Consider the following 25,829-nt stretch of genomic DNA (forward strand, 5'->3'; position numbering starts at 1 on the left):
ATCTATTGTTCACGTGACAAAACATTGACTTGTTCAATGTTTGTCTAACTTGATAACTTCCTTGACAGTGTAATGCAGCCGTTTATGTTCCACTTTATTTGCTGAAGGTTTTCCCGCGACCCCGGGGGGGAATAAGCGGTGGGAAATGGATGGATGGGTGTGAATGTGAGTGTGAATGTTGTCTGTCTATCTGTGTTGGCCCTGCGATGAGGTAAGCGTGAATATGGCCTTAAAAATAAGAATCCTGATTCAAATGGGATTTTTTTTGTTTTTATATTACCACCCCTATTTCTCTAACATGTAATAATGGTTACTTAGATTGTGTCATCAGCCTCCACCGACCTGCAGGACTACACCTACTACTTTGTTCCAGCACCATGGCTCTCTTGTAAGCTTCTGCGTCTTCTGCAATGCTATCCTCCACCTGAAGATGGAGCTGTAAAGGGCCGTCTGGTGGAGTGTCTAGAAACCATCCTCAACAAGGCCCAGGAACCACCCAAGTCAAAGAAGGTTCAGCATTCTAATGCTAAGAATGCTATCCTTTTTGAGGCTATTTCTCTTATCATCCACTACGACAGGTAAGTGTTTAGGGTATGAACTTTATTTTTAGTGCAAGAAAATACACAGAAAACATACATAACCACTACAGGATACAATTTGTAATTTTTGTGCAGTAGAACCCATTTATGTCGACTGCCCTCGAACTGTCTGACAAACGGTTGTCGACTTAACCGAAACTAGCTTTAAAATGAATGGCCGTTGATAAAGGCTTTTTAACCTACACACGTTTTTTTTTCATTTGTGCATATTTTATTTAGATTCTTGTGATTTCATAAATGTTATACTCTTATTTAACTGAGCTGCTGCATGTCACAAAGCTTTTGTACATGCAAAAATCTTTCTTCCAGTAGCTAACATCCTAAAGTTGCTGTGGAAAAATAAAAGGTATTATTTTGAAGTTTTTTTTAAAGTGAAGGTGCTTTGATTTTTCAAAGAAATTATGCCTCTGGGCCTCATTTTTTGTAAACAAAAGAAGTCATCCACGTGTGTCGACACCAACTTCAGCAGGCACTTTTTAGTAATAAGAAAAAACTGGACTGTCACTTGTTCAGTTAGTGGACATAGACGGGTTGTCGACATAAATGTGTCTGACTAAAGCAGGTTCCACTGTAACTGTGTTTTTCTGAAATGTTCTTTCCACGGTATGTTGTCCTGCACAGTGAGCCCAATCTGCTTGTGCGAGCCTGTAATCAACTGGGCCAGTTCCTGCAGCACAGAGAGACTAACCTGCGCTACCTGGCTCTGGAAAGCATGTGTACTTTGGCCAGTTCTGAGTTTTCACATGAAGCAGTCAAGACGCACATTGAGACGGTCATAAATGCCCTAAAGGTGATGCATTGCACTTGAATATAGGATCAAATTAGAGTTTTATAGTGTATCAATAACATTCTGATTTAAATCCACACTATATTTAATGACCCGTTTCCATTTTCCAACAAATCACAACCTGTTTGGAAAACCATACAATACATCTGACACACTACGTACCTAATATTTCCGTTTGATAGATTTATCTCTACCGTTTCCCCATCTTTTGGTTTCTAACAAATTCTTTTTTGGTGTCTGCAGACGGAGAGAGATGTTAGTGTTCGACAGAGAGCGGCAGATCTGTTGTATGCCATGTGCGATCGCAGCAATGCCAAACAGATCGTAGCTGAGATGCTCAGTTACCTAGAGACAGCAGACTACTCCATCAGAGAGGAGATGGTGCGTAAAACCGCTCAAATAAGAATGGGCTATTATCTTTGTAGTTACTGTACACTCAAGTGATTAAACTAAATTAGGTTAGAACTACTGGCACATGAGATTTCTAGATAATTTCTCTTCAGTGCCAAATATTTAAGGCAATTCAGCCTGAACAATAGCATTTAAATAGATTGATTTACTAAAAACAAATCTATTTGATTCAAGAATTATGTCAACACAATCTAATGACTGAGCTTTTTGTTGTCTACCAGGTGCTCAAAGTAGCCATACTGGCTGAGAAGTATGCTGTTGATTACTCGTGGTACGTTGACACCATTCTCAACCTCATCCGTATTGCTGGCGACTATGTCAGTGAAGAGGTCTGGTACCGTGTCATCCAGATTGTCATTAACCGCGATGATGTCCAAGGCTATGCTGCTAAGACGGTCTTTGAGGTACGTTACTTTGATTGCAACTTTACACAATACAGGTGGTTCTTTATCACTGTGGCTTACTGTAGCGACCTGGCAGTTGTGTAGCATTAAGAGTTTTGTTATTTCTGACTGCCGTAAACATAACATGTCCTGCCTTTGTGTGCTTGGGTGCGCGACGAGTAGGACAGTTGAGTTTGCTGATGTTTTAATGTGGTTGCAGCCGACAGTAGCCTGTTTCTGAGTATGTTGATATGTTTTGTTGTATTTTTAAATTCATCATTGACACTTATCACAAAGTTATGTAAAAAATAGGGTTGTCAAAGTTAACGCAATAATTACTATTAAATGCTCATTTCCTTTTAACTCAGGGGTCTCAAACTAATTTTAGCTCAGGTGCTGCAGGGAGGAAAATCCATTTCCACGTGAGCTGGATTGGTAAAATCTTGGCATTATAACTTAAAAATAAAGACAACTTCAGATTGTTTGCTTTGTTTTACTTTGGCCAAAAATAAAATAAATATATTGTCTCAGCATATTTACAAAGCCATTAAACTTTAAGCACTTTTGGTTGAGCATTCTCATGTTAGCAGTTCACTATTAAAGATGTGTTTGGAAAAGCAACTGTTTCCTCAAACCGTCGCATTGGAGACATCCACAATTGCCACAACACATTAATTTATCATCATTCAAATATTACACATATAATATACAGACAAAACAATGTTCAAAATGACACCATAGCTGAAATCAAGGTAACATAACTAAAAACTTAACCATGTAAACATGGTGGACTTAATTATAAAATAAAATGGAACAAACAACCAACATAGAAACCCATCTTTACAATGGAGGGGGGCGGGTGTACATTGCTAAAGTTGTTTATACGGCCACCCTCAGTGTGACCTGCATGACTTTTGATCAAGTATGCATTGCATTCACTTATGTGTGTGTAAAAGACGCATATATTTTGTGACTGGGCCGACACGCTGTTTGTATGGAGGAAAAGCGGACGTGACGACAAGTTGTAGAGGACGCTAAAGGCAGTGCCTTTAAGGCACGCTCCCAATATAGTTCTCCAGGTGGAAATTGGGAGAAATTCGGGAGAATGGTTGCCCCTGGAGACTTTCCGGAAGGGCTCTGAAATTTGGGAGTCTCCCGGGAAAATCGTGAGGGTTGGCAAGTATGCAAGCCACAAGCAGGAAGTTGTATTGGACGCTGTCCCTCCTGCCTGCACTGACAGATTTTTTTCTAACGTACAGCAAATCGTTACTACACAACACGTCAGTCTGGCTCATGCAGAGCTTGTGAGAGAGTACAAATCAAAAACATGGACTGTAAAAAGAGCAAGGACGGCACTGAAATGGCGAGAGTTTTTAAAAAGTAAAGCGTGGCAGTATGACTTAGCAACTATGTGCCAACTTTAACAACTTTCTAATCAAAACGAGCTTATGGGATGAAAAGGAAACTCCAGATGTTCGGCAATGAGCCGAGAACTTCTGAGTGAGCTGAGCGGTAGGATTGTTCATTGAGTTAACATTATTAGGGTTACTGTCATGAAAAATATGTGAAGACCTACTTTAATGAGATATCCTGAGATAAACAATTAGGCTCCAGCGACCCCCGCGATCCCAAAAAAGACAAGCGGTAGGAAATGAATGGATTCAGTTCTACATTCTTGAAACTGACTTGAATAGAAGCTTTGTAAAAAGGATGAGTGCTTTAGAGGGGACCTGAAATGTTTTCATGTACCGTATTTTCCGCACTAAGGTGCACCGGATAATAAGGTGCACCTTCAATGAATGCCCTATTTCAATATTTTGTTCATTTATAAGGCGCACCGCATTATAAGGCGCATAGAATAGATGCTACAGTAGAGGCTGGGGTTACGTTATGCACCCTTTAGATGGAGCTGCGCTAAAGGGAATGTCAACGGGGACGGCGTGGCGCAGTGGGAGAGTGGCCGTTCGCTACCCGACGGTCACTGGTTCAAATCCCACCTAGAACCAACCTCGTCACGTCCGTTGTGTTCTGAGCAAGACACTTCACCCTTGCTCCTGATGGGTGCTGGTTGGCGCCTTGCATGGCAGCTCCCTCCATCAGTGTGTGAATGTGTGTGTGAATGGGTAAATGTGGACGTAGTGTAAAAGCGCTTTGAGTACCTTGAAGGTAGAAAAGCGCTATACAAGTACAACCCATTTATCATTTACTTATAACAAAACAGTCAGATAGGTCAGTCAAACTTAATTAATAGATTACAAACCAGCGTTCTGACAACTCCGTTCAATCCCAAAATGAATAAACAGCTGTTTTGTTATTTTTTTCCCTGATTCAATAAAAACGTAAAAAAAAGTCAGATACTGTTACGGTAAATCAAACGTTAGTGCAATGACAATATAGTAACACTCGAAATAGTGCAAAGCAATAATATATCAATAACTCAACGTTGCTCAAACGATAATGTCACACAACACAACACACAAAATAGACATGTAAAGCTCACTTTATTAAGTTATTCCTCATCCACGAATCCCTGAAATTCTTCTTCTTCAGTGTTCGAATCAAACAGTTGGGCGAATACAGCATCCAAAATTCCTGGCTACGTCTCGTCGAAGTCGTCATTAAACGAGTCAGTGTCGCTGCTGTTAATGTTAATCTCTCGCTGCTGCTCTATTCCCGTGTTCTACTGTGTGACTGATCGCCTTGAGTTTAAACTCGGCACGCCTCCCGCAGTCATATATCCCAGCATGCACCAAGCGCTTCTTCTACAAGGGAAAATAAGGTAGGCGGCTGCTTACCGTAGAAGAAGCACACTTCTTCTTCTACGGGGGAAATTAGGTAGACTGCTGATATCGTAGTTGCAAGACCTCTTGTGGCATGTTTAATTTGGACACTGAAGAAGAAGAATTTGAGGGATTCATGGATGAGGGATAACTTAATAAAGTGAGCTTTACCTGTTTATTTTGTGTGTTGTGTTGTGTGACATTAACGTTTGAGCAATGTTGAGTAATTGATATATTGTTATTGCTTTGCACTATTTCGAGACATCTTTAATGGAGTCAGTGTTGCTGCTGCTGTCTAGCAGTTCAGTGACAATTCCTGCTTTCCTGAAATCATGTCTTTCAATAGGAGCCATTTTGGGGTCTTTACATAACACAAATGGAAATGAAACGGCACAGCCATATATCCCAGCATGCACCTTGTGCTTCTTCTCCTATGGAGGAAAATGAAATCGGTGGCTGCTTACCGTAGTTGTGAGACATGTTGTTGCTCAATATTGGTCCATATATAAAGCGCACCGGATTATAAGGCGCACTGTCAGCTTTTGAGAAAATTTTAGGTTTTTAGATGCGCCTTATAGTGCGGAAAGTATTTTGCTCATCATTCACAATACCTATGTAAAACAAGCACACGTTTGTTTTTTTTTATATACTCTAACTTGTTTTCAAAAGTCAGCCAACAATGGACCCAATAGAAGTCACTCTATTCAGCTTATAAAGCGCTCTAAAAAGTTCACAAATTCACTAAAAAGATCACTAAACATAAGTGGAGTATTGTTGACACTTTTTAATGTTTTTTTTTTAATGGGTTATATGGGCGCAATAGACACAATGACTTCATGACTCCCCCTATATAGATGGATAGATAGATACTCAATGATCCCGACGGAAATTCAAGACATCCAGTAGCATAATGCAAGTCATTAGTTACAATAAACTGTAAAAATATGACCGCTGTATCCCTTACCCTCCCTTCCGCGTATAATAAACCCGGAACCAGATTTAAAAGGTCTCTTATATGATTCAGAGTAAACAAATTACAAACTTTAATGTGTGCAATTGAACATAAAAATAGAGTCATACTTCTATAAAGAAATGTACATATCCTGTGCAGGAAAGGAAATATGTGCAATTTAAAAGAGACCTCTAAACAGTTAAGGAACCTCAGACCTTGTGTTGTAACGATACCAAGATTTTGGTTTCGGTACCGGAACCAAACATATTTATATTATTTTCGGTACTTTTCTAAATAAATTATTGGCTGTATTATAACTAAAAATATTTAGGTACATCAAACATATGTTTCTTATTGCAGTTAAGTCCCTAAATAAAATAGTGTACATACTAGACAACTTGTCTTTTAGTAGTAAGTAAGCAAAGAAAGGCTCCCAATTAGTCTGCTGACATATTCAGTAACATATTGTGTCATTTATCATTCTATTATTTTGTCAACATTATTAAGGACAAGTGGTAGAACATTAATTGTTAATCTACTTGTTCATTTACTGCTAATATCTGCTTAGTTTCTCTTAACATGTTCTATCTACACTTTTGTTAAAATGTAATAACCTACTCAGTGGCCTAGTGGTTAGAGTGTCCGCCCTGAGATCGGCAGGTTGTGAGTTCAAACCCCGGCCGAGTCATACCAAAGACTATAAAAATGGGAGCCATTGCCTCCCTGCTTAGCACTCAGCAACAAGGGTTGGAATTGGGGGTTAAATCACCATAAATGATTCCCAGCCGCGGCACCGCTGCTGCCCACTGTTTCCCTCTCTTCCCAGTGGGTGATCAAGGGGATGGGTCAAATGCAGAGGACAAATTTCACCACACCTAGTGTGTGTGACAATCATTGGTACTTTAACTTTAATCACTTATTCTTCTGTTGTTTGATACGTTACATTAGTTTTGGATGATACCACAAATTCAATCCAATACCAAGTAGTTACAGGGTCATACATTGGTCATATTTAAAGTCCTCGTGTGTCCAGGGACATATTTCCTGAGTTTATAAACATAATATACACTTTACGAAAGAAGATGTTGTGATGGCAAAAGTATTGACGTAATCATAGTAGTATCGACTAGATACGCGCCTGTACTTGTTCATATCATTACAGCGGATGTTAGGTATAGATCCACCAATGGCTTTTCTTTTTATAATTTGATGCCGTTGAGCTACGGTGTGCTGTGAAGCGTGTTTAGCTATTCCTCGTCCTGCAGAGATGATACTTGTAAGAAACTCACTTTATTTGTCGCCATGATGGATGGACGTTAGTCGTTAGCTAGCTAGGCATGTCTTAAAGCACATCTTCCTTAGGGCGTTTCAGTGTTATAACTTCACCTTTATAGTTAGTTTTTAAGTCAAAATGCGTCCATTCTCCCTATTCTGTCTACACACTGTCTGCTTGTAAGTATTCTGTGATTGTGTGCCGCCGAACGCGATCCTCTACTCGTAATCCAGCAATGTCATGACGTGACTTCGATGCGGGCGCAGGGGCGTTTCAAGGACGGTATAGTACCGAAAATAATGAACTAGTATCGCGGTGCTATACTAATACCGGTATACTGCACAACCCTACTCAGATCAGTTGTAAATAGGCCTGTGCATAGCAATTGAAGAGTGTTGACCTTCTGAAAGTGTGTTGTTAATGCATGCACTCTAGTGTTTGAAGTGGGGGTGGTGTAAAAGGTGGAATAACCGACATTGAACTGTCAATGCAGACATTAGGGATAGGTAAAGTCACCAAACTGCTGTAGGATTCAAAAATATTTTCCAAATTCTCCTTGTCATTGATTTAATTGATAAATGTGCATACAATATTTTTTGGGGTTGTGTTTACAACTGCTAATGTCGGCGTGAGTTGGCTAATTCAAGAGATGTCAATTTAAGAGGTTTTACTGCACAAGGATGTTCCTGCTGTTATCAATCAATATTTATTTGTATAGCCCTTAATCATGTTATCATGGCATGTAATATAAGTGGTTCTTTCTTTCAGGCCCTTCAGGCCCCTGCCTGTCATGAAAACATGGTGAAGGTTGGAGGATACATTCTGGGAGAATTTGGTAATCTCATTGCTGGTGACCCCCGTTCCAGGTGTCTTTTTTTTCTTTCTTCTTTTTTTTTTTTTTTTAAACCTCAATAACAGCATAATATTTCGTTAGCAACACTAAGAGTAACTTGTTGTTTTTTCTAGCCCCTTGGTCCAGTTCAATCTCCTTCACTCCAAGTTCCATTTGTGCTCTGTGCCTACTCGTGCCCTGCTGCTGTCAGCCTACATCAAATTCATCAACTTGTTCCCAGAGACTAAGACTACAATCCAGGAGGTTCTGCGCTGCGACAGCCAGATTCGTAACTCTGATGTAGAACTGCAGCAGCGTGCTGTGGAGTATTTGAAGCTCTCTTCTATTGCCAGCACCGATGTCTTGGTTAGTTCTTGTTGGATGCAATTTTGTTTAATATTGAAAATGGAGGGGGGAAAAAACAACCCATCCGTAAAGTTGCAATGAGCATCAGAAAAGCTACTGGGTAACTATTCAAACTAAAAGTTTCAGTTTGATCTAAAGACTAAGAGTGTCAAAAGGTGGTCGAATACATAGCAATTGAAGATTGCAAGGGCAGATTGATCCATTTTCTGCTTCAAATATGCTAACCAATCCAATGTATCAGTATATGCTGATATATCTGAACAGAACATCAAAATATACGATTTGTGTTTTCAGAGATAAAGCTAATTTGTGTAATATGTAGTAAGATATAGTATTTTTAATTGAGTTAATTTTGTTTTAACAATATGCAGGGGGACAATTAAATGAGTGGAGGGGTCGAAACACTCCTACACAAAAATATTTACTTCAAATCCGGTCTAGGAATGATACCAGACCGGCACCTGGGTTCAGTTCAAAACTTGGAAGGGACTTACATTTTTGCAGAACATTTCTAAAATCATTTTAGCGCTGTCATATCTTTGAATAGCTCTTTTGCAGTAAACGAGCTTTTAAAAACAGCAAAGCGCTCTTGTTGTATAGAGGAACTTGGACCAGTGTAGACACATTGCTTGTTTGAATTTAGGAAGAGCCATTTGGGAAAGTAAGACTTACAAGGTGTTGTTAACCTCCTAAAAGCCAGAATCCATTGCAGGACATTTGTATTTTGGACAGCAGGGCCTTTTTTCTTTCAGAAACCTGTAACTGACATGAAATAGACAAATAAATGTTACTTGTTCTCAAAATTAGAATATTAGTCCAGCACATTGATTCTCAGATTTTTGACCGATACGACCTCTAGAACCTCTAGTTTTCTGGTTCACTTTTGGGCATTTGTGCAACCTAGATGACTAGCGTTTTGCTTTGGCCTCCTCTGTCTCTTTTTCTTTCCTGACATTTTTGAAGTCAACATTCCATAAATTTTCATGTTTTTTTAGGCAACCGTTTTGGAGGAGATGCCTCCTTTCCCAGAGAGAGAATCTTCAATCTTGGCTAAGCTGAAGAAGAAGAAGGGTCCTGGTGCAGTGTCCGTGACAGACCTTGAAGACAACAAACGGGAAGGCGGGGAGCTGAATGGGGGCGGTGAACGGGGCCCCGACACAACAGCAATGGCTGCCTCCAATGCTGTAAGCAGACTTTCTGCGGCCTACTTTGAGTTGCAGTCACACACGCAGACCAGTACACACAATCCAGCATTCACTCCTCTAACTGTCAGATCTCTTTTGTCTGCTTTACATTGTAAATAATGTTGAAGTTGTTTGATGGTGAACATTTGCGGAGGAAAAATAGTGCTGCAGCTATGAATCCAGCAGCTGTCATTGTCTCACAAGTCAATCAAATCCATCAAATATTAATATCAGTTGATTGTGAGGTTGATAGTCCTATCAGATTCATCCAAGTCAGCTCTCTGACTATTTTAAGACAGCTCTAATTCACTTCATGTTTAAATACAATCTAAAACATAATTTTACTTGTATAATATATATTGACCGTCACAATTAGAGTCAGCACCACCTGCTACCCTCATTAACATATTGTAGATAATATCCCACTATATTGTAGCGGAGCTGTCTGATTGCAGGATGTCAATGTTGGATGCAGGATGGTACCTCTGCTTCAACACTCGTAGGCACCTGAGCCATCAGAACGAGGAAAAGGGATCAGTGTTGCCAACTTAGCGGCTATATTTAGTCATTAGTGAGTGTTCAGACCCTCTAGATTGTCTCTTTCAAAAAGCAAATGTCAAATAAGTGACATTTTTAGGTCTTAAAGGATACCTATTATCCCAAACCAACCATTCTTCTCGATTGGTACCTGTTTTGTGTATTTGGAATCTTCATAAGTCCTGCACATTTGATATCAAAACCATGGTGGCATTGTGGAGATGGTTTTAAAACAATCTTGCCTTCCTTCATACTTCCTCCAAATGAGCCGTTTAGAATCTGCCCCATTCTCCAATTGGTGACGTCAGCGGATATCTCCATAGATAGTAAAGCTTTGCACAAGTCCGCCAGTTGTAGTCCAACTAGTTATTTTTTCTCCTTTGAAGGGCCCTTGACATGTAACCTCTACTAATAGCAAGTATTTGTCTTTCTAACATCTTACTAAAATAAGTGATTTAAGTGTAACCTTTCTTCCAGTCCACCCCATCACCATCAGCAGACCTTCTCGGCATTCGTTCTGGACCTCCTGTTGGCACGGCTCCAACCAGTGCCGGTAGCCTACTGGTGGATGTGTTTTCTGAAGCAGGGCCCGCTGCACCTTCTGCTGCAGTGAATGACGATGGTTTCCTAAGGTAAAAAGTCAATCTGCTGCAGTGAATGATGATGGTTTCCTAAGGTAAAAAGTCAATCGAATGAGCAAATGTAGACTCCATTGCGGTCTCTCAGACAAAGTCCAGTATAAACTGCTGTAGAGCCTTTTGAATACTGTGTGTGGTTTCAAGCCTAATTGTGTTGTTGGTTAGCTAGTTAAGAAAATGTTACATTACCTCCTCTGTGTGTATTTTAAGTAATCCAATTCAGGGATCTGTGTTTATTGGCCATGTTTCAAGTTCTCTTTTGTGTAGTGAACCTTGAATTTAAAATTAATGTAGAAAGTGGGAACTTAGTTGCTGAACATATTTAAAGGTTATTTTAAACCAAGCCTCTCAAAAAGGGTTTTGGACCATAAAGAGGATCATAGATTCTGTCACGTTGTTGTCCTCAAACAGTTTTTTGGTGTTATATGTTTGTCCAGTAAGACTGCTTTTTCAACTACTGTAATTGTGAATTATGTGTGATGGTTGACTTGACATGCTGTTCTTTGCTCTATCTTTGTCTAATATAGAGGGACCTGTCAACCCGGAGAAAAATGTATTTAGATATTAGTCAGGTTTAAAATATGTATATATGTATCTTTGCAATTCTTAAAAATTACGTTTTATTTTATAGTGATGTCAATGAATACTTGTACAGATAGATGGACATGTCAATCTTGCCAAAGGAAGATAATAGGAATTAGGTTGTCAAAAAAAAATCGATTTTTGTATTAATCCTAATTTTTATTAGGAACGATTCCTTATTGATAAAAAAAAAAAATCAAACAGTTGACAATGTTTTATTTTTTTGAGATCCATCCTGCCCATATATGTTGTACATATTTACTTTAGAAGTGTTTGATACCGCGCAGCTGACCTTCTGCCGCTAAATTAATTTCAGTGGTGCAGATCCTGTCACTCCGAAGGGTTTTGGGTGCCTCGAATGTGTGTGAACTAGTTCTTTGTGTTGTGTAATATATATTATTTAACACACGCCGAACATTGTATCCAAAATGCCGTACTGAATGTTGTCAGCAGATTATTGAATTGTTTTTCATAAGATTCTTAGTGAGAGTTAATGCGGACTACTCCTTGGTTGGCAGGTCTACTTTACTTGTCTGTTCATTTGAACTTACTGTGTATGTGACTCTTTGGTCTTTTTCTCTCCTTTCCTTCTCTCTATTTTCCTGCGTGCTTGTGTGTGTCTGTGTGCGTCTGTCCTCCGACCTATACCATGATTGGACATTGACAGAGATCTGGAACAGCCCACCGAGACCTCTGACTCCCTATTGGTGGAGGGTTCTTGTGACTCGGAGTAAGGGCCTTGTAGTAAACTACAGACATTAGCTAGAAAAGCACTATTATGGCACCATCAAACTGTCATAATGTCATTGATATCGTAGAATGTTGTTCATGTATGTTTCTGTTAATAGGTAGCTTGCTGACACATTCACTTTAGATTTGCATAAAAAAATCCAGAATTTGTCAAGATTTAATTCAATAAATCAAAGTTTATTTATATATCCCTTAATCACAAATGTCTCAAGGAGCTATTCACCAAGAAGGGATATTTTATCAGTAAATTACATATTAGTGCAATGTAACATAAATTAAGTGGTTGCAGTGCAGATTTTTACATACAGTAGCAAAAGTAAGATGTAATTAAAAACTAAGAATGAGTGACCAATAATACAGATTGCAGATCTTCATTGAGTGAAATGCCAACACAAAGCAGCACACAAATAGTGAAGTACAAGGAAAATGAAACATGATTTTAACTTCTTTTTTTTTTTAACCAATAAAGAACTGAATGGTGTGGTATGCAAATGAATTAATCCACCTTTACTCCAAATTCTTTAAAGGTTGCCTAATTGTTGTCAAATGTTGATGCGATCTATTAATTAGTCTACAGTAATCTAATAATTTTAGTATAAATACAGCTGGTTTGATAGCCACAGAGGTTTGTTTTGATAATATTGGGGAGCAAACACAAGTACATGGAACACACCACCCAAGTCAGAGATAAAGTTGTGGAACATTTTAAAGCAGAGTTAGTAGCTGAGCACAAAAAAATCGATTCACATCCGATTTGCGATTCTTATTCACCACAATTCTAAATCTATGAATAATTTTAAAAAATCGATTATGAGAATCCATTTAAAAAAAATACGTTTTTAGGCCATCTCCGTGTGCTACCAGAATGAGAGAGGCAGACAACATTATAATTATACTAAATAATATCTTGCGAGAATCGGTTTGAATCGAGAATCAATTTTGAATTGTATCGTCAACCCAGGAATTGGAATCGGATCCAATTGTTAGGTGCCCAGAGATTCACACCCCTAAGGGATAGGTTACAATAAAGATTTGTCTCATCTTGACACGGTCGTCTACCTAAACACACAGGCCGAACAAAGAGATCAAAGAGCAGAGATGCTACTTAAGGTTAAAATGCAGAGAACCACAGCCTAGGTGGAGGAAACTGCACTACACAAATCTTGCCTTGATGGAACATTGGCAAGAGGAAAGCTTATAGTTGAAAGAAAACCAGGAACCAAGTTTTCTTGAGCAAGAACAGGAAAAATAGTAAAAGTTGATAAAATATGTCTGTAGTCAAATACAGTGCAATCTTGAAAGGACACTTTTTAGAGTCTGCAAAGGACTTGAGGCTAGGGCGGTGGTTTGCCTTCTCGCAGGATAATGACCTGCAATAGAATGGTTTAAAAGGAAACATATGCATGTTTTAGAATGGCCCAGTCAAAGTCCAGCCCTAAATCCAATAGAGAATATGTGGCAATGTCTGAAAACTGCTGTTTGTTTTAAAAACACTAGCTGTTGTTGCACAAATGTCAGCCTCAATGTGTATAGCTGGTATATACTAACCCCAAAAGACTTGCAGCTTAATGGCAGCAAAAGGCGATACCACAAATGATTGAATTATAGGGGCTAATTACTGTTGTACATCAGTTTTTTGTGTTTTTTTTTTTTTGTAAAAAAAACAAAAAACTATTTACAAAATCATATGTATCACTCTTTACTCTTCACAAGTGGTGCCACTTTGTGTTGGTCTTTCACATAAATCCCAATCGTATTTGTTTGTCGCATCGTGACAAAATGTGGTAAAGTTTAAGGGCTATGGATATTTGTTTAGGCCACTAAATGCACAACATAGACAATAGAACAAAACACATTTCTGAGTACATGCACTGCAACTCGACGTCTATACAATAACATTCCACAACAAGAAGAATAAAAAAACACGAACGTATTTTGCACACCAAAGCAGTAATTGGCATCAAGCTACTACACATGTGTGTACTGCACTGCTTTAGTTATGTGAACTGTGCCTGTGGTAGAGTGCAGTCTGAATGTATTTGGAAAGTTACCCATTTTCTATTCTATTGGTTCCAGATTAATTTAATCTGCAAATGCAAACATTTTAAGTCCTGATTTTACATTATTTTATATATTTGTCTTTGCAGGGTGTTGTCTGTGTTGCATGTAAAATGATGACCTTGTCAAAGCCGAATATTAGCATCTTTTTTAGCTCATTCAATTTGTATCAGAAAATGTCCAAATACATACTGCTAGTATTTGTAATTAATATTTTTGTATGCTGTTACTAACCGTTTCTGCATTTTATCCCTTTTCCTCTTCTCTTCTATTCTTCTTAACAAATCTGCATCGCATTGCCTGTGTGCATGTGTTGTGTGGATGTCTTCTTTTTCTTCACACACATCTATGACTCTCCTTTTTCTGTTGTCTGTCTCTCCGTCCTTGCGTCTTGTGGTCTTTCAGCTCTGCTCCTCCCTCTGAGGATCCTGCTCCCCCTATGTCTGAGGCTGATGAACTTCTTAACAAGTAAGCTTTTTCTCTATGTGCATGCACTCTGTCTTGTCAGAGAAGATATATATATTTTTCCCCTTGATTATTTGATTTTTTATATTTTTATTTTTATTGAATTGGAATTGTCTAGAAATAAAATAAATGACGTTAAATATTACATTATTGTGCGTTGGAAGATGTTGATGTTTGCATATATTGATCTACATTGGGTTGGTTTGAGTATTTTTAATATACAAAACGTATAAATGTAATCCGCACACATCCTCAAGGATGGCCAACATTTTACTAACAAGCTCTCTTAATGTATTGTTTGCTTCTGGAAATTAATCTGCCGGCCATTTCCCGTAATATCAATTAGTTTGAGTAATCAGTAGATAACTACCAGTAAATGTACTTTGAACGCCCCCTTCCCATCACCAGACTTGACATGCCGCCCCCTCTTGGTGGGCCATCATCCGCAGAACTAAAGCCCATTTCCCCGCATAGACAGTGTGCAGAAAAGCATATTACATTTGAATTTTAATCACATATTTTGCTTGTTTTTGTTGCCTGGGTCCATGATTACTTCAAAACTGATGTAGTTAACATTGTGAGCAAGTAAGAAGTAATAATTATAATTATAATACCGGTAGATTTGATTTGTATTCCCCTAACATTTGTATCAACGAATCTCCATTTCCAGACTTCCTTTCTCTAACATCTTCTCTTCACTAAACACCAGAACCTTTGTTTTATGCTCTTTCAGCATTTCCCCAAATATCTTGAGGAAAATATCAGTAGAAGATGAGAAAAAAAGAATACTAGCAGTTTACCTAACTTGCTCAGTGGCCTTGTGGTAGGTCGGTAGGCCGTGAGTTCAAATCCCGGCCGAGTCATACCAAAGACTATAAAAATTGGACCCATTACCTCCCTGCTTGGCACTCAGCATCAAGGGTTGGGGTTAAATCACCAAAATGATTCCCGGGCGTAGCCACCGCTGCTGCTCACTGCTGCTCACTGCTGCTCACTGCTCCCCTCACCTTCCGGTGGGTGAACAAGGGAATGGGTCAAATGCAGAGGACAAATTTCACCACACCTAGTGTGTGCGTGACAATCATTGGTACTTTAAAATTACCTTATCTCATTTTTTAAGCGCCAGGTCTTCACTTCTTTCTCCGTTTTTCCGGATTTCCTGACTCAGTCTTTCTTTCCTCAAGGGTGTTCCTGATTTTCAGTACTACATTTGGTCTGAGTCTTTCAATTTTTCTCGATCCAAACTTTGACCAATACCTTTCTTATTCAAAGTCAGAATCATTAAATTGATCACCGCAAATTACAGTCCTCTCTCCTGGTCTGTACAATTTGTGTGAGTCAATTTCACTGGGGAGGTTTATAACGTCCTCATATTCCCATCATTTGGAAATGTATACGAGCTGACCCACCTTCTTTTTTGTATTGCTAAAACCTCCAACAATGCATCTAGCAGCCATATTTGCTAATTCTTTTAAAATATGCGCGAAAACGATGTGATTCGGGATGAAGATGCTACCAAAAGACTATCCAATTGCCTCTAGTGTTCTGTGGGTGACGTCAGCGGGCTGATGCAGTAACCGCCCACATTTTGGATCTAAAAATGGCCGTTTCAAAATGTGCTGAAACTCGTTAAAAACACGCCTGAAACCAAAACTGTCTATTTTGGGAGGAATTTTACCTATAGACAACATTTTTAGGCCCAAAACTATGAAGTAAGTGCCAATGTTGTCAGCTTTAGAGGGGCCCGTTAGGGTTTTTCTATGACCCTCGGAAAATGTTTAGACTTCCTCCGTCTAACAGATGATCATTTCAAGTGTGTGTTGCTTCTTTTGAATCACAATCAACTTTGTTGGCCACGTATGTTTAACACACAAGGAATTTGACTTGGTATACTGTTCTCCTTGTTCAATGTAAGAAACAAATTAAAACGAAACAACTACAAGAGAGCACAATACTGTGGTGTCCATCCGCAGCGCCATCTTGGTATGAAAAATAGAGGTTTCAGCTATAAAAGTAAAACATACCGAAAAACTAAACAAAATAACACTAATAAATGTTGCGCAGATGCTATTGCGTCATGCGTGGACGGAAAAATGATGCCGCCACAGGAAAGTACGAGTCATAGCTACTAACAAACGTGTGATGATAATCATGGACCCAGATATGGATATTATTTTATTGTTGCGGTATTATCGGAATAAAAGTACCTGCGTTTCTGTTCCCGCTGCATAGTTCAATATGGCTACTGTTGACTTCAATAACAAAATTGGTCAGATGTCTTAATCTGTGAGGATGTAACTTGATTTTATGGTGGATAACTTCTTTTTACACGTCCATGATCACTACAAATGCTTCACTGTACTTTTTTTTTTTTTTGTCCCATCTTAAAAAGTGGTAGTAGTTTGTTCTCTTGCCTTCATCTCACCTGAAAAACAGAATTCAAAACTAATAATATCCTTCAGGCTTTGGCAACCTGGATGCTAACCATTGTTAGCCCCTCATCAGACAAGATGGGCCTATGGCGCTATAATGTTAGGAACAAAGTAACGCACTAATCCATATAGCATGATAATTTTAACCAGGTGCTCCCAGGGGAAAAAGTTTTCCTGTGGATCTGGTTTTACCCTTATACTGAACCCACCCTGGCATCAATCACTATGTGTCATTGTTGTGGTGTTTGCTTGCTTTTCCATGAGTTATCATTTCAATTAAGATTTTTATCATCTAACAGGTTTGTGTGTAAGAACAATGGAGTTCTGTTTGAAAATCAGCTTCTACAGATTGGCATCAAGTCCGAATATCGTCAAAATCTCGGTGAGTAACTATACTGCTTGAGTAGATAAATAAACGTTTGGTCATTACCAATGCACCATCTGGGTCTATTTAGTGTGTAACACTTCTCTGTTTGATATACAGTCCCTAAAGTATGGACATATGATACACATAATTATACAAAAAATAATATATAATTAATAAATACTTACGAAAGAAATCAGTCTCTAAATAATTTTTTTATACTTTTTTTTTTCTAAATATACAGGTGCATCTCAGACTTTTTCAATTAAAAAAGTGTAATAGTTTTTACTCTATAAATTTACTACAGAGTACACACATGCTGAAATAGTGTACGTGTTGCTTTCTTAATCTTTTTTACAGCTAATCAAAACTCCCAATTATTATATCATAAAATGGGGAAAAAATGATCGCTCTCCCAGGCCTTCCCAGTGTTTACCTGTTTCTAACCTTTTTTATAAGGGGCGGCGGAAGTTGGCATACCAGTCAGCGATCCTGTTTTGTCTCCCTATAATGTTTGTCTGCTCTTGAATGGGATTGTGCTGAAAATCTTAATTTCCCCTCAGGGATGAATAAAGTATTTCTAATTCTAATTCTTCAAAGGGCCGCTTGTAACTTGTATGATATGACCGTGCAAATGTACAGTATAATCGCCTCATAATATTGAACAATTGCCAAATGATTTGACTACCCGTATTATTGTTTACAAACAAAGTCCAAATTTCGTACTGTGTATGTTCAAATGTGTACGGGTATGACAAATAAAGCCCCTTAAATCGCTTCCAAATACATGCACCTGGGGAGAGGTTGATTGGCAAGACTAAAATTGGCCCTAGTGTGTGAAAGTGAGTGTGAATGTTGTCTGTCTATCTGTGTTGGCCCTGCGATGAGGTGGCGACTTGTCCAGGATGAACTCTGCCTTCCGCCTGAATGAAGCTGAGTTAGGCTCCAGCAAACGCCGCGACCCCGAAAGGGACAAACGGTAGAAAATGGATTGATGGAAATCGAAACTGCTTTGACATCAAAAGTCAAAATGACAAGCAAATATTACATTTTAGGTATTGGAATATTGGTTTCGGAAAGGGTTAAAATGACCAAAATAATTGAATAGTTTGCTGCATCAAATATTCAAATAATATTCAGTTACAGGGGAACTGCACTTTTTTGGAATTTTGCCTATCGTTCACAATCATTATGAGAGACAGGAGCATACATTTATTTTCTTTTTTTTTTTTTTAAGAATTCTAAAGATGATAAAATATGCTTGGAAGATGCAGTTAATAGGAGTTACCATTGTAGCCCTAAAAAGCCCTCTAAAACAACTTCAAAACCCTCCATCAACCAGTCATGCACAATATAGTAGTTATCTATATTAATACAAATTAACGTTTGATGTTTTGACTTGAAAAAATAAAATAAATAAATCAAAACCAAATGACACTCGGGTAGAAATGAAATACATTGATTACGTAGATCCATAAAAGATCATCCATGACCAAATAAATGCCAGGCAGGCACTTTTAGTGCGGTATTTCAAGAGCCTACTGTGTTGTTTAACAAGTTGTCTTTTTCATAGGGAGAATGTATTTATTCTATGGGAACAAGACATCGGTGCAATTTGCCAGCTTTACCACCACAGTCAGCTGTCCAGGAGAGCTGCAGTCTCATATCCTTTCATTTCTGTCGAGCAGGATACATGTGGACCAGTATGATGTTATACCATATAAAATAGAAATTGTCTCTGTCACTTTGACAGCGTTTTCTTGCAAATGCCTGATGTTGCAAAGGTTTTATAAGTGACACTGATTAAAATATTTAGACCCAGTAAGAAGACATTTAATGGTCCGTAACAGCCAGCCACAGCTCAATGTACAGACCAAACCAGTGGAGCCACTGGTAGAGGGAGGAGCCCAAATCCAGCAAGTCCTCAACATAGAGTGTCTGACTGACTTTTCTGATGCTCCACTGCTCAACATCAAGTTCAGGTGGGTTCTATCTAAACTAATATGGGGAAAAGTTTGGGCACTTCCTGAACAATTAACCTGTTCATGGGACAAGCTGACTGACGTAAGCGGTTGTCAACATAACCGAAATCGAAGCCGAAACTAGCCATTGTATACACATTTGTTACTTGAACTAGAGACAAATGATTATTGCTGTGATACAATAATCTAAAGCTTTTATTTTGAATATTATTTTGCCCTGAACAGGAAGTAACTGGTAATGCTGTTTGTTTATGTCGACGTGTGGTTAACTTCATCATTATCACTAAGCACCTTGAAACAACAACATCAACGGTATTACTGTCTAGATAGACAGTAATACCGTTGATGTTGTTGTTTCAAGGTGCTTAGTGATAATGATGAAGTTAACCACACGTCGACATAAACAAACCTAGTTTTCATAGGCTTAAAAGACCTATAGCATCCATGTGCTTATAATTTCAACAACATTTTTTGTGACGCATTGACTTATGGTAAGTAAGTAAGTACATTTTATCTATAAAGCACTTTTCACAGATAAAATCACAAAGCGGTGTAGAAAACATAGGTGAAGTAAAACAACAATTCAATCAAAACAACAGGGGCAACATCATAAAATGGATACAAAGTAGATTAAAATTGATAGTTAAAAGGTAATTAACTAAAAGCTTTACTAATCAAGAGAAGTTTTCAAATGTTTCTTAAAACATTTGTAAATAATTTGCGGGACTGGTGCAAATTATTCCAGTGTCTGGGAGCTATAGCCTGTAATACCAGGTCGCCATGGGTTTTAAAATTAGTTTTGGGGACTTCAGACCCTGGTCTGAAGACCGGAGGCTGCGCTGTGAAGAGTAGGGCCATAGCAAGTCAGTGATGTACTGACGGGCCCAACCATGCAATTAGGGCTGGGCGATATTGCCTTTTTTTAATAATGCGATATTTTTAGGCCATATCGCGATATACGATATATATTACGATATTTTGCCTTGGCCTTGAATGAACACTTGATGCATATAATCACAGCAGTATGATGATTCTATGTGTCTACATTAAAACATTCTTCTTCATACTGCATTAATATATGCTACTTTTAAACTTTCATGCAGAGAGGGAAATCACAACTAAGTCAGAGACATTTTAAGTGTCAAATAAAAATGAGCTGCATAATAAGAAATGAAATAGTATTCGTCCTTCACTATGTGGTATGTTACCTAGATTATGAAATTCTCTTCATTCTCTAGCGAGTGACTTTTCAAATGATGCTACATATTAGCAGCAATGCTAATTTTTATAGCAACGCTTTTCCCCCCCACACTTGACAAATTACGGTTGTCTTTTCGACATATTCCCACTTGAAGCCGAACCAACGCCAGACGATGGAAACCCTGCTGTTTTTATTGGGAATTAAGTCTTCCTTCATTTGATACCAGATCCGCACCATCTTTTCTCTCATACGGCTACGTTAGCAGCTAGCGTTAGCCACGCCGCTACCTCTCTGCCCTGCGAGGGTGTGTATGTGACGTATGTAATAATGTGCGCCTGCTTGTCTGTGAGAATGAGAGACAGGAAAGAACGAGGAGAGCCTGAAGTACACACCCGCAGCTAAAAGTCCTGTGTGAGAACGTATATTCGAATATTACTATATAGTCATTTTCTGTATCGCACAGAGACAAACCTGCGATATATCGTATATATCGGCCAGCCCTACATGCAATGCACGGAATGTCAGGACTAAAAGTTTAAACTCAATGCGGAATTTAACTGGAAACCAATGAAGACTGGAGAAGGGAGAACGAAGAATGGGGGTGTATGGGCTCAAAAGTCTGGCAGCTGCATTTTGTACAGTCTGAAGTCTCTTTCGCGTTGACTTGTTGTAAAGAGTGAAAAGAGAATTGTAATAGTCAATACTAGACGAAATGAACGCGTGAATGATCATTTCGAGATCCAATTTTGACAACAAATTTCTCACTTTAGAAATATTTCTGAGATGATAGATAGATAGATAGATAGATAGATAGATAGATAGATAGATGGATATATAGTACTTTATTGATTCCTTCAGGAGAATCAATAAAGTACTATCCATCTATCATGGTACATCATGTAAAATAGAGTCCCTCTGGTTCACTTACACAAACTAGTCTTTTGGACACAAATGAGACACTGAACAATATCCACCAAAAAATGTTTTTTCATTTAGCACAGTTTTATGCAGGAGTCAAATAGAGATCCCTAAATTGTCTGAGGCCACAAAGGTCAAATGTATTGTGTGTTACAGATACGGAGGAGCTCTGCAAAACTTGACCCTCAAGCTCCCCGTCACCATCAACAAATTCTTTCAGCCCACTGAAATGTCCTCAAATGATTTCTTCCAGCGTTGGAAACAGCTGAGCCTGTGAGCGTCTGCCATTGATAGTTTTGTCAGATTATGCAGCGCGTCTTGTAAAGTTTTTTTTGTCAATTCTCCTTAGGCCTCAACAAGAAGCACAAAAGATATTCAAAGCTAACCACAGCATGGACACAGAAGTACTTAAGGCCAAGGTATGTCAACATACTTACCTACTGATATTTGTAACATTAATTGTCTTTACACTAACCCTGCCTGGACCCTATAACCACTCTCCACATGGTTTTTCACTACACATGTCAAATGCAGTAAAATGTACCAACATTTTGCAATTCAATTATATGTATAGTTACAATTATGTTTCAAGTTATTGGAAATACACACAACCCAGAGCAGTGTTCTCTATTTTGTTAAGCGGTCAGATGCCATTTACTAGTGATGGGTAAAGGACGCCTTAGTGAGTGTACGGCACATTTACTACCTGTATTGACAGTGTACTGATACTGTGTGAGTGTTTTCATATTGATCGTTCGCCATCTGCTGGATTAAAAAAGTAACCTATAACCTGAATATAAGAGTTTTGGTTTAGTAAGGTCCCTATTAGCTGCTGCAATAGTAGTAAACTATTCTTTCTGGGGTCTACAATTTCAAAAACGCTTTGATACACATTTTCATACACAAAAACACCACATTCAAAAAAACAACAGATCCACATGAACTATTTACAATAATTATGCTAATGTAGTATTACACAATAACCATACAAATAAAAATGTCTACAGAAACTTCCAAGCCCTAAGAAAAAAGTAACGGATTGTTTTCATGCAAGCAAGTTGGAAACCAAAAATAGATTTAAGAAAAAAGAAAATGAGCTATTTTTGTGTACATATATAAATACTTGCATCTTTTGTGTGACTGAATTCATTCCTAAACTAAAAATACCGTATTTCCTTGAATAGCCGCCGGGGCGCTAATTAATTTAAAACCTCTTCTCACTCCTGCGCTTATTCAAAGCATGCGGTAAAAGTAAGCAGGCGCTAATAGTTTTAAAACCTCTTCTCACCCCTGCGCTTACCAATGGCATGCAGTAAAAAATTGAGTGTGACAAAAATGAAATACTAATATAAAATGATTCTGCATCCGCGGCCTGGTGGTTGGGGACCACTGTTCTACAGCATGTCATCGCGCCCACTTTTACACCATGCTGTCTGCGTGTCGGCCGGACGCATGCATTTCGCTGCTTATTTTACGAGATTGCAATGCATACTTGGTCAACAGCCGTACCTTTTACACTGATGTTTGTGATATAAACAACTTTTAAACCCTTACTAATATGCACCACACTCTGTGAACCCTCACCAAGCACATTTCTGGAGAGCATTGGCTCTGTGGCACATTATAAACGCAGCATAGGGATTACCCATAATGCCGTGACTCGTGGCTATTATACACGTGCCCCCAACCCCGCCCACCTCCAACCAACGCACGGAGGGGGGGTGGGTTTGGTGCCAGCGAGTGTATGGACGGTGTAGCCAGGAGTCGTGGATGCATTGCATTGTGGGTAGGTGTTGTGTTGCGTTTGTGGTGTGTTGCAGGGCATATGTTCTCCAGAAATGTGTTTGGTGTGGGTTCACAGAGTGTGGCGCATATTATTAAGAGTGTTGAAGTTGTTTTATATCACAACCATTAGTGTGATCTGTATGGCTGTGGAACAAGACCCCTGGTTTACACACAGTGAAGGCAAAAAAACTCCTCTGCTGTTTTGGAATGATAGCCGGGGAAGGGTCACCTGTGACGTAACAAATTTGACCCGGCGGTAAAAGTAAGAATGTGCATATTAATTTGGGGAGTGAGTCTTGCCCGGCCGTAAATCAAGGCAGGCGCATATTGCATGCCCGACGGCCATTCAAGGAAATACGGTATTAGCAAGATAAGCATATGTTTATGTTAAACAGTTTTATAGAAAGTAATATGAATTGCACAACTTTGGTCAATGATCCAAATAGTGAACAGGAAAAAAAGAACATTTACTTTCTTGTTGAGGACTATCTGTAAGATCCTCACCACTAGCGCCAACTCCATTAGTGGTGGTTTGATTCATATGTGGTGGGATGCCATATATAATAATTTTATGGCAGACACTGGGTTCCATTTCATAATCATTTTTTTTTTACTAACTCGAGTTGATATTAGCCAGAATTTAGTTTATGCTGTTCATCCCTAACCCATTGCCAAGTGGCCCTTTGGGAATACTACTTGCCCACCAGGAAATCTTTTTTTTGTTTTTGTTGTTCTAGCTACTAGGACTTGGAGCGGCCCTGCTGGACAATGTCGATCCAAACCCAGAGAACTACGTGTCTGCTGGAGTGATCCAGACCAAGGGTCAGCAGGTTGGCTGTCTGCTAAGACTGGAGCCTAATGCCCAGGCACAGGTACAACACACACTCCTCCAGTTACAAACTAAATACTTCATGCATTTGTAAGATAACAGTATATATTTTTTATTCAAATCATTTCTTAACCTTTCATTATTAATGTGATTTAATTAGATACAATCAGCTATCATCTTTAACAGAAAATGGCTGGATTTTTTGAGTCTCAACTATGTCAACCAATCTGAAGTCTAGACCTGGGCCGATAAGACCTTTTGTGGACATTATATTGTCCCACAATTTATTGCCGATAAACAATATTACTGTCATCATTATTTTGAAATGTATTTGTGATAATTAGTAATAATAATGCAAATGTTCCTTTCCAACACAATAAGCTTTTCTCACTTTCTTTTTAGCCACTGTAATTAAAAGGTCAAAAACTTTTAAATATCCAAAGTAAGTAAACACTAAAATGGAAAAAGCAGAAAAGAGATGGTAGATCAACTGGTCTTAAAGGGGGGTCTATTTAAAGGCTAGCGTATACAAATGAGTTTTCAGATTTAACTTCAATTTTAAATATAAACATTCAATCAATTAATCAATGTTTATTTATATAGCCCTATATCACAAGTGTCTCAAAGGGCTGCACAAGCCACAACGACATCCTCGGTTCAGAAAAATTCACAACTCAGTGGGATGTCAATATGAATGACATTGGAGAGGACCGCAGATGTGGGTGACCCCCCTCCCCCCTCTAGGGGTGACCGGATGCAATGGATGTCGAGTGGGTCTAGCATAATATTGTGAAAGTCCAGTCCATAGTGGATCTAACATAATAGTGTAAAAAAAGTCCAGTCCATAGTGGGGCCAGCAGGAGACCATCCCGACCGGTTTCAACAGCACAGCGATGTTCCCAACTGATGCACAGACGAGTGGTCCACCCTTGGTCCTTCCTTTGGACAGCTAGCGCGTCATCTGTGGCCGCCGAATCTGTGCCCCCCCTTCCAGAAGGAAGAGGGGGGCAGAAAGGAAAAACGGCAGATCAACTACTCTAAAAAGGGGTCTATTTAAAGGCTAGAGTATACAAATGAGTTTTAAGATGGGACTTGAATGCTACTACTGAGGTAGCCTCGCTGACTGTTACCAGGGGGGCATTCCAGAGTACTGGAGCCCGAAAAGAAAATGCTTTATAGCCCGCAGACTTTTCTTTGGGCTCTTGGAATCACTAATAAGCCGGAGTTCTTTGAACGCAGATCTCTTGCCGGGACATATGATACAATACAATCGGCAAGATAGGCTGGAGCTAGACCGTGTAGTATTTTATACGTAAGTAGTAAAACCTCAAAATCACATCTTAAATGCACAGGAAGCCAGTGCAGGTGAGCCAGTAAAGGAGCAATATGATCAAACTTTCTTGTTCTTGTCAAAAGTCTAGCAGCCGCATTTTGTACCCACTGTAATCTTTTAATGCTGGACATGGCGAGTCCTGAAAATAATACGTTACAGTAATCGAGACGAGATGTAACAAACGCATGAATAATGATCTCAGCGTTGCTAGTGGACAAAATGGAACACATTTTTGCGATATAACGGAAATGAAAGAAGGCTGTTTTAGTAACACTCCATTCCAATTACAATGTTAAAATATACAAGTTTATTGCATTTGAAAGGATATACATGCATTATATTATGTATTATTATTACATCACTGGTTCGTGTGGTTTCAAAAAATAAT

At 38.8% G+C, this 25,829-nt stretch overlaps 1 protein-coding gene across 5 annotated transcripts in view; it reads left to right on the forward strand.

Annotated features, from left to right (window-relative positions):
* LOC133541055 (AP-2 complex subunit alpha-2-like) overlaps positions 1 to 25,829 on the forward strand; it is a 45,632-nt gene that overhangs the window by 18,016 nt on the left and 1,787 nt on the right. For 3 of the 5 annotated variants that reach the window (XM_061884127.1, XM_061884128.1, XM_061884129.1), the window contains exons 7-18: positions 319 to 578; positions 1,221 to 1,389; positions 1,630 to 1,767; positions 2,019 to 2,201; positions 7,954 to 8,051; positions 8,152 to 8,383; positions 9,379 to 9,567; positions 10,582 to 10,736; positions 11,992 to 12,054; positions 14,538 to 14,600; positions 17,329 to 17,411; positions 18,967 to 19,205. In XM_061884127.1, the coding sequence (XP_061740111.1) occupies positions 319 to 578; positions 1,221 to 1,389; positions 1,630 to 1,767; positions 2,019 to 2,201; positions 7,954 to 8,051; positions 8,152 to 8,383; positions 9,379 to 9,567; positions 10,582 to 10,736; positions 11,992 to 12,054; positions 14,538 to 14,600; positions 17,329 to 17,411; positions 18,967 to 19,190 (1,857 nt within the window). In that variant the 3' untranslated portion in view covers positions 19,191 to 19,205. Of the gene's footprint in view, positions 1 to 318; positions 579 to 1,220; positions 1,390 to 1,629; positions 1,768 to 2,018; positions 2,202 to 7,953; positions 8,052 to 8,151; positions 8,384 to 9,378; positions 9,568 to 10,581; positions 10,737 to 11,991; positions 12,055 to 14,537; positions 14,601 to 17,328; positions 17,412 to 18,966; positions 19,206 to 19,243; positions 19,376 to 21,650; positions 21,768 to 21,843; positions 21,914 to 24,016; positions 24,152 to 25,829 lie in introns of those variants that run through there. The other 2 variants (XM_061884130.1, XM_061884131.1) reach the window with 2 other exon arrangements.

Source organism: Nerophis ophidion, linkage group LG23, assembly GCF_033978795.1.
Source record: "Nerophis ophidion isolate RoL-2023_Sa linkage group LG23, RoL_Noph_v1.0, whole genome shotgun sequence".
NCBI classification, from domain to species: Eukaryota; Metazoa; Chordata; class Actinopteri; order Syngnathiformes; family Syngnathidae; genus Nerophis; species Nerophis ophidion.